This window comes from Nomia melanderi, chromosome 9 (genome assembly GCF_051020985.1).
Source record: "Nomia melanderi isolate GNS246 chromosome 9, iyNomMela1, whole genome shotgun sequence".
NCBI lineage: Eukaryota > Metazoa > Arthropoda > Insecta > Hymenoptera > Halictidae > Nomia > Nomia melanderi.
The window spans coordinates 4,460,236-4,475,401 of NC_135007.1; the positions used below are offsets into that span (position 1 = coordinate 4,460,236).

The 15,166-nt window shown below is 28.9% G+C and overlaps 1 protein-coding gene across 5 annotated transcripts; it reads right to left on the minus strand.

The window, feature by feature from the left end:
* Positions 1–205: 205 nt before the first annotated feature.
* LOC116431320 (DNA-dependent protein kinase catalytic subunit) lies at positions 206–14,512 on the minus strand. 5 transcript variants are annotated; one of them, XM_031986570.2, is made up of 15 exons: positions 13,931–14,512; positions 13,611–13,795; positions 13,384–13,546; positions 13,194–13,309; positions 12,742–13,131; positions 12,493–12,674; positions 11,946–12,199; positions 9,601–11,879; positions 9,190–9,534; positions 8,960–9,115; positions 8,810–8,888; positions 4,848–8,188; positions 1,892–4,228; positions 583–1,485; positions 206–521 (listed from the first exon to the last, which is right to left on the minus strand). In XM_031986570.2, the coding sequence occupies exons 1-15, from the start codon at positions 14,055–14,057 to the stop codon at positions 444–446; spliced, it is 10,935 nt and encodes a 3,644-aa protein (XP_031842430.1). In that variant the 5' UTR covers positions 14,058–14,512; the 3' UTR covers positions 206–443. The 5 variants fall into 5 exon arrangements, with proteins under 5 accessions (XP_031842430.1, XP_031842427.1, XP_031842429.1 ...); XM_031986567.2 differs by having other exon boundaries at positions 4,848–8,888; XM_031986569.2 differs by lacking the exon at positions 13,931–14,512 and having other exon boundaries at positions 4,848–8,888; positions 13,384–13,556; positions 13,611–13,731.
* Positions 14,513–15,166: the final 654 nt, after the last annotated feature.

The following is a 15,166-nucleotide window of genomic DNA, read 5'->3' on the forward strand; positions in this document are numbered from 1 at the left end:
AACGTAATATTTTAATTCTTCCACATTTAATTTGACGCACAGATACTACATGCTTCTAAAATTTAGCCCCAACTTTTACCAATACTTTGTAATAGATGTTTATGTCATATTAGTTTTATTAGTTTTATTAAAAGTAATTTCTTTATTAGTTTATATTAAGATGAATTATTTGGATATAAGGAATTTAGTAAAACTACTTAATAAATAGAAAAAATGTTAATGTACAAAATACAAAATTATAAAATGAATAAATAAATATCAAATTTTACAATTCAACTATTTTACATTTAAAATAGATATGCAAATAGTATAAATGTCAAGCAATCTATTATACTAATAATATTTTATTCTGAAAGATAAAAAATTCATTCATGTATAAAATATATTACTCTTCTATGACTTCTCACAGTTCACAATTAATTATAAATATAATGGTGTAAAACCTAAAGCCATGGTTGCCATCCGACATATGTGCGGCCTAAAATATTCAAATCAGTTGCTTGATCCAACAAGCATTCAATCTAAAAATTCATTAATATTGTGAATAAACAATAATAAAAGTAATTTTATATAAAATCTTACCTGTTCCTCGGGAGTTAAATGATCATCTTTTATTTCTTTTCGAAATCGTTTAATGTCGTCCTCCCCATTGAGTATATTACGATACCTATTAAGGTATTTATCATCGTACTGCTTTTTTAATTGTTCTAGAATAATCAAGTGTGGTTTGGTTCCATTCAATTTTTTTGTGACAGCTTCAATCTTTTTAACGGGCAACCATTTAATGTCTGCAGTATCATCTTCACTTTCTTGTAGCTTTCTGTTAACATGTTCAGTCCAATTTAGCGGTTCATGAACAAATACATCCATACAAGATAAAATAGGACCAGATTTGTTTCTCAACGCTCGTAATGTATAAATCATCACTGTCTGCAAAAGATCCTTTTCAGTAAAAGGTTTGAGCAAACCAAGAATTTGATGTGTTAAACGAAATGGCATCAATTCAGGAATTCTTTTATCAACACCAGCATCGAAGGCTAATCCAAAATCTATGCCTAAACAACGTCCTGATTTAATACTAATCAAAATATTTCCAAGATGTCGATCGCCAATTCCCAAGATCCAATGAGCAACACACATGGTAGCATACGTCGTACTAAAATTTCGACGCATTACAATGAAACTTTCTACGGAAGGGCATAGAATCGTAAACGTTTTACGCAAACTGTCCCAGTTGGTCTTCCTTATGAACTCATTCATTTTAGTGATCACTTTTGATGCGCTATACTTCACTATCGCCTCTTTATATCCTTCATCTTGTTTTTTAGAAGGTGCAGCACTTTGAATCCATTCTTTATAATTCCCATATATTGATTCATACCATTTTATTTCTTCTTTAGATAATGTAAAGTGTATTAACTCTTGTAAAGATCTTGTGTTGTTTATCCACTGTATTAGTCCTACTGTTTTAGATAAAGGAATTACCTGCATAAGAAAAAGATATCATTATTACTTAAAAAAAAAATGCAATGTAAATTTGTATTATAGGCATTACAAAATCACAAAGGATGTACTTACATTTTGATGTCGATTTTATATTGATAAAAATAAAGAATACTGTAATACTGTAGAATTTGGAAGGAGAACCGATTTTCATAAAATTGACAAATGTAGAATTGGAACAGCCATCTCACAAACCTGCTCGTGTATACAGAATTCAATGTAGTGGTAGTAAATGTGCACATTGAAAGAGTGCAGTTTTTGTCAGAAGGAAAAGTTATTTAAAATATGTATTTCTACAACATTTTTCAATTTCATGAAAATTGGTTTCCTCTTCCATATTCTGCAGTATTACCAAAAATAAATTTATGCTATAAATTTATTCACTCACCTGATAAGTATCAATAGACAATTGTCTTTGCTTACAAGCAGTATCATTGTGTAACGTCTTATTCATAATAGTGAATAGCTGTTGCAACCTTTGATCTTGTCTTAAATCTTCACCGAATTTTACCAGGAAAGGATACTCCTTTGCATCATTACCAACCATAATAATTTGAATAGGTTTACGCAGTGATTGCATCACTTTCACTGAAGATTCTATCTTCATAATTTTAACATGATATTGTGGCATAGGCTTTCTGTCACCAATGTATTGTCCAGGTATTTCTATATCCTTTCCTGAATATTTGTATAACCATGGACTATAGTCCTGCAGATGTAACTTATTTCTACGTCTAGCAAGAGATCCTGTAAGGTCTCCAATCCATCGATACACTTGCCGTTTAATTTCATCAGGCTTTTTTTGTTCTAATTTCTTTATTTTATTTTCATAGTCTTTAATCTCATTGAATACTATCCCTGGTTTTATACCATGTTCTTTTTCCAATGAATTTAAATATACTTTTTTCAACAGTATGTTTATAGCAGTAGAAGGGCCAAGGGATAAGTTTTTTAAAAATTCAGTTAAGTAATATTGCAAGTATAATTCTGGCTGAACTACATACTGCATTGCTAATAGAAATTGATCAATATCAAGTCTCTTGTAGACTATTTGCCGAATTTCATAAGTTCTAGTTTCATTCAAAAGAGCGGGGTTAGTTTCCACTGTTAAACGAAATGTATAGATTACAGCATTAGGATAAGTTTCGACAATTCGTTTGAGGATATGTATGACTAATGGTGCAATGGACGTTCCTAGATGTGAGAAGAGTTGAGCCTGCCAAGAAAGAAACAACCAAGTTTGGACTCCCTCACTCTCCTTTAAGAAAATATCCTTCGTTTCTTCTTCTTCAAAATATTCAGTTTTTAATAAACAAGGGAAGTAGTGTGCTGCATCAAGAGACCCGTAACTCATTGCTTTTAACGTAGACCGCACAAATTCTTTACTTGCTTGAATATCGTTCGTACCACATGATAATTTGTCGTAACAGTATTTTGAGAGATTGAAGTAGCAATCTTTGATGATTGAAGTTGGTGTAGTACAACATATTTTTAATTGATCTAAACTATAAGTTTTCAATGATTCTCTAATGACAAATATATCATTATTCCCTATGTTAATTTCCTTCAAAATTACAGTATTCTTCATTAACAAGTGAGAAAATGTTTGATCTTTTTGACTGAACTCTGCAACTTGTAAAGCTATTTTACTCAATTGTTGTCGAACATGTACATTTATTATGGGATCTAGATTAGTTTCCTGAAGGAGATTGTGACAGTATTCCCAGGAAGAAGAATAATTGGATAGCTTCTTTTCTATATCCGTTTCAATCTTACCATTTAAGTACTTTAATTTTGCAGCATACAACTTTAAAATAAACTGATATTTCATGTCAGAATAATTTGACATATTCTGTTCCAATTGACAGAAGTATTTTGTTGCTATATATTTATTCTTTTGATTCAATGCTGCTTCAATCATTTTCAATTGCATATTGAAAGTTATTGTACGCAATTGGTCAGTGATCCGACTCTCTTCACTATCTAATATATTTTCTGAATCTTGTTGAGTTTCATCTACATTCCATGGTTTCAATAAATCATTCAGCTGCCAGTTGATAAAGCACATTCTGCAAGATATTAATTTGTCCCATGCGACAATAGGATCTTGCACAGATGGTAAACTATTGCTCCAGAATTTGAAAATTTCTTGTAAATTATTTGGATTCTTTGCCGTTTTCAAAATTTTTATAAACCAATTTATATCATTGATATTTCGCAGTTTTTGTAGTTTATGTATTCTTAATTGTGTAGAAAGTGGATGAAGTTTGATCCATTGTTCCCTTATCTCATCCAATGTATTCAGTATAAAATCATGAGCATTTTCTAGAGACTCCTTTACTACAAAGAACATCGATAATTCACCGCCAAAGAATCGTTTAATATACTTTACTTTTGTATCGTCTTCTAACCACGCGCCCATAATTTTTATAACCTGAGGAAGTGAATTATTGGTATTTTCATCAGTCAATTTTCGCAAATAAATTTCGAAAATCCATGGGAACATCCAATGTTTCCATGGATCATTCCAAATATTGTCTATATTTTTATTTAATCTACTTTGTATATATTTATCAACTTCATTCCAATAACATAAATTACTTAAACATTCAAATAAGCCTTGAAGACAATGTTCTTTGACCAATTCAGAGTTTATTTCATAGGCTTTCTCATACGCTGTTTTTGCTCTAATCCAATTATTAGCTGCTTGAGCAAATGATGCTTCCTACAATCAAATAATTTTCAATACTATTACATATTTACATAAAATAAAGGATATTTTAAAAATTGTATTGGTTCTGTTATTAAGTTCAGTTAAAGTATTTAAGGAAAACAAAATGAAATATATAGGGTGTTTCCAAACTAGTGATACAAGTTGAAAGAAAATGAATCTATATAGCACAATAAATAAAAAATATAAAGTGACATTTTTTAATATGAAATCTGATTTCCAAATAAACTAATATTAAAACTTGGCATTATCAGACATGTATTTGTATTTCAAGTAGATACAGTAAATAAGGAATAAATACACTAGCTCTATTTAAAATAAAAAATGAAATAAAGTTGTAAAATAATACATTTTCATAGTCCATATTAAGAAAAAATTGCATTCTAATTTTTGCTAAGTACTATGTTATTAAATAGGACTTGCGTAACTTATCCCTTTCTTATTTACTATACATACGAATACATGTACAATAATGCTAAGTTATGTTGATTTATTTGGATTTGAATCTTTCATATATCTTTCAATTTGTATCCTTTCTAGATGTATCATTAATTCAATAGCATCCTGCATATCCACATTATAAATTAAAATATGTATAGAAATAAGCACATACTTGCATATTTTTATCTGTGATATGATTCTGGAAAATGCTGAGAACTATATCAACATCATTCATGGACTCATAAAGATTTGCCAATTGCAACCACTCATTGGATTCTTCATTAGTAGACTGTGTATCATTTATGCCCTGTGCATTATTTTTTGCCTTCTTTTCACGTGGTTCAGTGTCATTTATATTATAAATTAAATTTTCTTCTATAACAAGAGATCCAAGGAAGTTCAAACTATTTAATCTAGATATTTTTGCAATAACCACTGGTGAGCAATTTATTATGCGAGTAGCCAGCAATATTTCTAAATTCGCAGCTATTATAGAATTATTTCCCTGTTCCTTTTCTGTAATAAATTTTAAACTATTTGCAACATTCTTTACAAATTCGTCTTGTCCATGCTCTTTTAATAACGAGCAAACAATAGAAACTGTTAAATTCTTACAAATCTGTACATCTTTCTTTGCTAAGTGTTGCAATGGTTCAAGCAGTGTAGAGTGATATATTCCAATGTCTGGAAAATCACCTATTCTATATTTTCTATATAATTTCACACTGCTTCTTTGACGAGCAGTTTCTTCTTTTATCATTTCAGCATACTGAATATTCTTCTTAATTTCCTTCTGTCGTACGACTTTCGAAATTTCAGTAGAATTTTTTATGAATCTTTTTGACTTTTTATTATGAGCAGGTTGTGGTATCGTTGACATATTAGATGCGTTACCATAATTGTAGTCATTTGACATAACCATTTCTTCATTAATATAAGTTGGTTCAAATTCAGGATCTTGAGTGGCTTGCAGGTTAAACTTAGTATTTGAACCAATAGATCTTACATCTGTGAAATCGACAAAATTTTCAAAAGTAGCACCCATTTCAGTGAAGGTTTGACTCATTTGATTAGCCAGAGATGGAACAAAAAGCGGAGCTTTCGATTCCAAATTTTTAATTCTCCATGAAGGTGTTATTTCATAATCTGTATAATTACATTCATACAAGGGTTCTTCAAATATTTTCTGCATATAATTTTTTGATTTTTTAGTAAGGTCCAGAATCATCAGAAGCACAAACGGCAGAAAATTGTTTCCAACACCAGTTGTATATACATTTAAAGTTTCCATTAATCTTTCTTTGCAAGAATTCTTTAAGTGTGCATCCTGAGTCCAAAAACTTAATACCTTCTCTTGTAATTGTTCAACAGGGTCTAATACACTATTACATAATACTTCTTTACTAATATGCATTAATTCTTTTATCTCTTCATTGTCAGATATATCTTCAATGTAGCGCTTATAAATATTCATAAATATATTATATGCACATTCTCTGTATTCAGAAAAATCATGTTTTGTATATGGAAGTACCAGATTAATTAGAGACGATAAATATGATGCAGAAACAATAGGAATCAAGGAATTAATTATCTGTAGTGCTATCTTTTCGCAAGGTAAAACTTTGTTCCTTAATAAATCAAGAAACTTTATGTAATCTAATTCTTTTATTATTTTATCTGGATTGTCACTAAGCTTTGGTATAGATACTAAAAATATTTCTAAACAATGCGATTGTGCCATTCTATCTACCTTAAATATATTTGCAATAACAAACTCAAAATAAATCATACCAGCATCTGGATAACTTTTGCACAGTGCACAAATACATTTTATTTGTCTCGACTCGAATGTCATTTGCATCTGTCCTAATACACTGTCAATTTTTCCAATTATGGTTCCTTTTCTATTGGAATGATTGTCACATTCATCCAAATACTTTAAAATCAGGCCATAACATTCACAGCATTGTAAAACTGTTTCCTCATCATCTTTCCAATTTTCTAAAGATTTTTCCAGAAACTCTAAAATATTATTCCTTTCAACAACTTCATTTACCATTCCATTTACCAAATAAATTAATATCAAATATACTGTAGCTCCAGGTGCTGTTTTCATCTTATTATCTAAATTTTGAGGTAATTCTAAGCAAGTATGCCACACTTCAAAAAGTGTTTTTATCATATTCATATTATACTTATAAACACTTTTAGGAATCTCATCTGTCTTTTTTACCACAGCTTTTTCAATGATTACTTCCCATAACTTTTGTGCTACAGCCTTTTCATCATTTGCATCAGGTAGAGCTACAGTTCGCCAATCTATTAGCATTTCTATAACATCAATAATAACATAATTTAACGCATTTTGTCTTAAATACACATATGTGGCATATATTATAGACCGAAGACAAAATTTTGCATATGGTTTAAACACACTTTGTGTGTTTAAAATAACTTTCAGCATGAAAAGTTTTACATTATTGCAACCTGTTGAACTACAAAAACATTTTAACCATTTTGGTACGATAATATCATTATTATCAGATGGTGTACATATTTTTTCAGATACCATGTGCCTTAACACGCCACAAATAGAGGCCATACATTCATGATTGTTTAATTCATCATTCTCAAACAATAAACTCATGCCCTCTTCTTTAGAATCTGTATTGCTACCATTATCCCATACAATAGCTTCATTGAAATCGTAAGCATTTATATCTTCATTTAAGGTGCAATTAGATAAATTATAACTGTAAATATAAGAGTAATGTACAGAGTTTCCTTGTTTTTTTATGTTATTTCTTATATTAACCAATTTCTTAAGATTTTTTGGATATTTGTCAAAAGTCTGTTGAAGATTGTACTGTCTCTGACAATCTACAATATTCTCCCAAATCAACTGTTCCTTCTTTCGGTTTTCAGCAAAGACGCTCATGTAAGAGTCTTCATCCGTCTTTAAAGATACAATTGCTATAGAACAATTGTATGCAGAACAGTGCAAAAGTCTCATTAGCTCTTTCTGTTCTGGTTCAGGTGTTTTTAACATACGTACATGTAATACACAATTATATAAATTTTTTAACAGTTCTTTTCCAGTTACTACTTCACTGATGGCATTTCGTGTAATAACACTTTCAGGATTATCTATTAGACTAATATCTATCTTTGCAAACATGATTGCAACAAGATCATAACAACCTATCTTCGATACTATAAGTTGTTGCATATCTGAACGATTCCCAATAATTGCTTGCTGAATAATCGCATATATTTCATTGATATTTCTTTCAAAAAACATACGTATTTCGAGAGTTTTGCATAACTGAAATAATGGTAAAAGAAATTTTCGTAGTACATCGAATCTCTCATTTATCGATGTATTTAAATTCATGAATAATTTGTACGCTACTTCTATAGACTCTAAAGCATTGTCAGAGCTAATACAACTAAAATATTTCCCTAGATATTTGTTTGTTTTCTCATCACACAATTGTTCAGCGATACCAGCTGCAAATAAAATTATAGACTCGAATAATGTAACTGATTTTGTTATTGGTAGTAACGTTAATAACGTTTGGTAACAATGAATGATTTTTAAGGCTTCCACATTCTTTTGTGAAAAATCATTTGGGCAGATAGCTAGTCTATCGTTTCGTAGAGAACGTAAAATGACAAGCAATTCCGGTTTTGTATTACATGTAATGTCAGTCAAACATACGAGAAAATTCTGAAGAATCTTAATCTTGTAATTTATGTCATTATTTTCTGTTAATTGATTAAGAATCCACATATAAAAGTCTGTACTCAGAGACTGTACTTCAATTGGGTTCTGCTTCAAATGCACAGCAATGCTGTAAATGTTAATCAGTTTTTCTTTTCTATCTTCTAAATTATTGACAGCTTGTTTGAACATTGTAAATCTTTTAATCATAACATCTACTAAGAATTCTCTATTTTCATGTATTTCATTTTTATGTCGTTGGACAAACAAGAATAATTGCTCAGTTATCGTTAACAGAAGAGATGGATTTGTTTGCAATAAAATTTCGAGTATTTCGACAGTCTTCTCTAGATCCTTTAACATGTAAATAAATATTTCATTCTTAAACATGCGTAAAAAATATTTACCATGTTCAATTTTTTCGAAGTTTGATATAAGTATTGTATCATTTTCAATTAATGTAATCAATGTTCTTGTAATTGATGACTGCAAGTAAATAATTTTATATTACATTCATAATGCACATAATCAGTGCATAATACTTAGAAATAACATACCTCATAATGCATAAGGAACAATTCTACCAGAGTCTTTAAATAATTTATTACTGGTGTTGTGATATTTACGCAGACAAATTCACCCATTCGTTTCTGTGCAATGCTTTTGAAGATGCACATAATTTTATCGTTTGATTGTTCAAGTGAATATACTCCCTAAAGAAAAACCAATAATTATCTGAGAATTTGCTAATGTGCCATAATAAAATAATATTACTAGTAGACATTACATTGTACTCCTTATTAAGTAAATTATGTTTCTTCAAAAAACTTAAACCACGAACGTATTGTTTAAATTCACTGCAACTATCTGTACTAAAGACAATTTTATCCAAATCGATAAAAGTATTTATATGTTTTTCAACATATATAAACAATTCACGTTGTATGCATTTCAATACAGTATCATCATCCTTCTGTATTATTCTTGTTATCAAACTATCCAGAACTAGTAGAAGTGCTTCAGTATTTGCAAAATTTATTACGTCAAACCCAATAACTTGAGGGCACATTATACATTTAGAAATTAACTCAAACAGATCTTTACTCAAAAAGAAATCTGGTACATAATTTTCCTGAAATCAAAGAATGAAAAATGTATTGAAATATAATGCAATAATTTAAAAAAATAATTTACTTACATTCAAATTAAGAAGAATTTGAAAGAAATCAAATATAGTGATTATTAATTTACACTGTAATGTTTGCAGTTCTTCGAACTCTTTCGATCGCACTACATCACCATCATCATTTGTTTCCATTTTGATCTTATTAATTAAGTGAATGAAATTCTTTGCACAGTTGAAGATTACTTCCCTTTCAGTATTTGACTCTCCAAATAAGTATTCTATCTTCAATAAATTGTTTCGTATCAGCCAAATGTAACAGTCCAAACTTCTCAAGAGAGGCAAAATAGTATTATAAGAAAGGCTTTCTACCTTTGATTCTAGGTCTTTAAATATTATTGCATTAAATGTATTATTTCCATAAATATTAATATAATTATTTATCATTGTTTCTGCTGAATCGCAATTTGTTATGTGTTCAGAAAGTTTAATCACCAATTCCATGCATTTTGCCCTACAAGAATGGTTTAAGCAACCACACTGAGTTAATAACCAGTATACTGCATCCGTTAAAGTGAAACTTTCAAATTCAATTGGTTTCCTACGTTCATTGTGTTTTGCATTCAATAAATATTTTTTTGCAATTATAACTCTCTCAACGTGATTAAGTGCAATTATAATAGAGGGATCGTTACAACCATCTAAACTCTTTATAAAGCAATACAAAATTTCTAACCAGTGTATAGAAACAATTTTTGTATCTTCACGTAAAATAACATACAGATGATTAAATGCTGTTGCAGCTGCAATTCGTTTAGACATAGAAGGATGAAGCGCGAAATTCGTTATTTTACATATAACTTCATTAATGTTTGATTGAGATCCCTCAGTAACAGACTGTTTTATAGACCATTTCGTAAACTCAACCAAGCACAGGCCAGAAAATTCTCTCAATGAAGAATTGGAATCATTGTTCAAAGCTTCGAACACTGAATCTATAAAGTATGTAGTTGCTAGAGATTTAATCATAAACTTTGAACTTAACCAATGCGTTAACTGTAGCGTCAGAAGTTGAAAAATTTTTCTTGCTGCTTCATCAAAATCACAACCTAAATTAAGTATACTTGGATATATTACTTTATATAAAGGAGCAAATTTATCTTGATTTAAATGTGATGTTTTGCCTAGAATAAATATTATCATAGAATGAAGTGCTTCGCAGGCAATTATTTTTGTTCGTCTATCTCCAGAGTTTTGAGCCAATTGAGTCAATCTTGGTAAAATTTTATCAAAATTGATATTCACTTCTGTATCCGATAAAGCCAGTGAATACTTCAGTAAATCCTTTTTATCCCAAGTAGCTCCTATATCCATGGATTTCTTGTAGACAAAATTCATTATTATATCTGTGTCAAGTGAGGCAATGAATAACAGAACCCTCATTTGAAGTCTTTCTAAAGTGTTCTCATCCTCTTTCTGTATAATGCGTTTGATAAATTTTCTTTCTGTTTTTATTATGTCTTGTAATATTTCCATGCAGCTTTCTTCACTGTTTAAATATGGTTCCAAAAATGGCACTATTTCCAGTAAAAATTTACTCGATTGTTCATTGGTCAAATGGCTTGTCCACTTCTCTAAGGCATTTAATGCAGTACAAGCAATTTCAAAATCGCTCAAACCCACAGTTAAAGCAATCTTAAATGCTGGAATGGCACTGGTCAGTATATGTTCTATATAAATCTCTGGTGCATTTAGAATTAAAGATAAACATATAGTTAACAATTCACCAGTAAATGTGGAAATTAAAGTCACTATGTTCATTATATATTTATATAATAATTCAAATGTTTCTATTTCAATTTTATCTTTGGTTAAATTGGAAATATGTTTGTAAGTTGCATACACTAATTTATAAAATCCAGATACGAGAGGATATTTATAAGACATATTGATGAATTTCAATAAGAATTTGTGTATAATGCTCATCAACAAAAAAGATTCTAATTTATTAATTATATCAACATATAAATCAACAATATTAACAAACATTCTAAAATCTGATGCATTTTCAGCAATTTGAGAAAAAACTGCATTTGAAAATATGTTATCATCCTTCATCTTTGTATTCAGATTTAATTTACTAATTAATTCAATGCATGCATGTATTGTTGCATCAACCATTTCTTGTATAATATCTTTATGTCTTTTGTATTTTTCTGGTTTCAAAAGTTGTAACCACAAAGGTAAATAGTTTTTGTAACATATTGGACGCTCTTCAAGATTTCTTAATCCTCGTTGTAATTCCGCATCGACAAACAAGGTATGCGAACAAGTCCATATTATTCCATTACGAACTAATTAAAACAAAAATGATATTGTATTTGTATAAAAAACGCATACATTATGCAATATATACTTACTTAAGTTATACAGAAATTCCTCCAATAAAATTTTATCAACTATTCCGACATTGATGATTGTAGTTATCAATGAAGAAATTACATGAGCTTGATTAGTTATAGGAAGATCAGGAAACCTTTTAATTAATATAATACTGAGCTTCAGAATGGTATTAATTTGATCAATTGATAGGTCTACTGTGTGTAATATTATTTCAGACAGGGCTTCTAGATAATCACAAATACTTTCCAAGTTTAATTGTCCTAAATCTTCTCTATAAACATTAACATGGTATATCAAAATTAATTGAAATATATATTTCCAATAATATAGAAATATGGTAATATTACAGAATCCTGACCGGAAAAATAATCTTTTTAAGTAATAGCGAAATAAGTAGTGAAATTTCGCCGCGATTATTTCGGAAACTGAAAAGATTTCTGTCAGAAGAAAATATTGTTTAAAATGTGTATTTCTACTATATCTATCAATTTTATGAAAATCGATTTTCCAGTCAAAATTGTGCAGTATTATCAAAAAAACAAATATATATTATGGAGCTTATACCTGGAATACAGTGGCACAGCACATTGAGCAATCAATGAAAACATTTCTTTTACATCATTATCTGTGAGATACCTTTTACATGGAGCTGCCATATGACTAAAACCATATACTATAAAACGTGACATATTTGTATTTATTTGCTGATTATTTTTTAATTGTTTTTCGAAAAGATTTTTAAAATACTAAAATACAAAAGCTATGATTACCAAAATGATTATATTTAAGTATAGTATTAAATGTAAAGTTTACCAAAAATGCAGTCTTGTCTTTTTCAGAAGCTTTGTGTTTCAATGTGTTTCCAATCATTCGATAAAAACTTTTTAAAGCATATTGTCCGCATTCGCTGCATTGAGTATTTTTATCTTGAGCAAGATTTTTTAATAAATCATGCCAATATTCATAGTCAGAATAAACAAATTCACGAAACAAGTAAATATGATGTGACAACAAATTGATTGCAGATCTCATTGAAACTTTCTTAACCTGATACCTGTCTGGACGACTTAGTACTTTAATCCAGTCATATAATTCTTTGCAGTATTTTTGTTTCAAATCATCTGGAAGTTCTCTCAATAGATTAGAAAAGACATCCAAATATATTTGAAATGTATCAGTTGGAGATACGGTTTGTGGATTATACTATAAACATAAAATAAAAAATAAGAATTTATGCTTTAAAATTATTAACAAATATAATATACCTGCTTTATGAAGTCATTTCTTAGCTGATCAAAGATCATAGATGAATCTTGTATCTCTAGAATTTCAGGATTGTGCTTTGTAATGGTACCAATGACACAGAACAATATACTTCTCTCTAAAACAATTACAAAGAATTATTATACTGAATTATTTTTATAACATAAATTTGTATAATAATAAACTTTTTACCTTTTATATCTATTTTGGTAAGCAAAGGTATAAATGTTTTTATAGTTTCCCCTAATTCAATTTCATAATCCTTAAATAATTCAATTAATTTATTAAAAGCATTACATGCTGCTCTTTGAATAAGCATGGGACATCTCGTTACAAGCGCCTTTTGGCATGTATTCTGCAATCAACTAAAGATATAATATATTTTTCTTATATCATTTACTATAAGAAATGTAATATACCTTAGCATCAATAATGTATGGGATAAATATCTCAGAAAATTGTTCCATAGTAAATTCAAGAAAATTAAATGCTTCCTTAACTGCTGTTTCAAAACATCTCTCACACTTTGAAGGTTTTTCAAATTCATTGTTCAGGAAATACAGTAGACCTTTCTCCTTATTCAGTAATGTGGATAACATTAATTCTAAAGAGATAATAATAAAACATCCAAAATTAGAGACAATATATTTTCGTTGTGAATTTATTGTAAACTACGACGCAATAAGTGAAATGTCAGAAAGCCGAATACTAGTGAAACAGTATTATAAATTGTACGTACCGCTGTCATCTTTCGATATATTTTGAAAATACGTTCTACCATTCCTTAAAATTTCTATAAGGTTATTGCCGTTTCTTTCTTTCATAGCTCTATCAAAAATATCTATAAATGTTCTAAATGAATCCATGTTTTACCGGATTTTAAAATATGAATACCGGTAAAGATTTTGTTTATGAATGCATTACATATCTGAATGTAGAAAATACAAAAGCAATCAGAATGTAATAATAATTATTGATTATTTAACACTATAGTGGTGGTATTTCCATAATTCTTAATATTTATCAGTGCAATATTTTATTTAAGGTTTAACATTCAATATAAAGCCAAGGTGTTTAACTGAATGCTTGCGGACACCATCGTGACATTCCCCTCACGAAAAATTACCCTTCCCCTACCTACTTTTACCTGTGTTGAACATACACAGAACTACTCACGCACCTACATACAGTCTCACAGCTCCTTTATTAGAAGTAGTGGGGGAATGCTGTTTTCTACATAGTTACTAGCGTGAGGGGAGTAAATTAAATACCTCTGACGTAAATAAAATTCTGTACATATCATTGGAAATAGTAATAAATTATGAAGATCATATAAGTGTATTCCTAATTAATTTATACAAAATACTGTATTATATTGAATTAAAATATTTTATTATATAAAGTAAATCAAACTACAATGTAATTTATACGTAAATACATACATATTGCAAGATATATTTTCATTTGAAATGATAAACAAATGATAACATTTAAATATCATTAATTTAATAGGTAAAATATTATATTATGGATCAATTTCACTAATTGGAGTAATTTATAGATTAATTTCGCCATTCGGAGTAATATAAAGTATACTTTACTTACTTTTTTATTATATATTATTTTAATCGAACTTGTAATCTTTTGCACTTTATATTACAAAGGAATATCTACATTAAATATCTGTCATAACTAAAAGCATATTTAGTAATTGTACAGAGATAAAGAAAATTTCATTATATGATTTAGATTAATAGTTACAACATCTGGATTAATCCGGTAGATGTATCACGTGTTATGAGTTACCCAAGCAGTCTGTTTTCATAATTATAAGATAAGACATTGCAGGAGGTACTTATCAGCGCATTGCAGTTTATTATAATTATATAACAAACAATATTACCATTTGTATGTCAAATCTAGAATACGCAAATTTTTATTCTTTTTAGTAGAAAAATGAACTGAATCTTTTTTT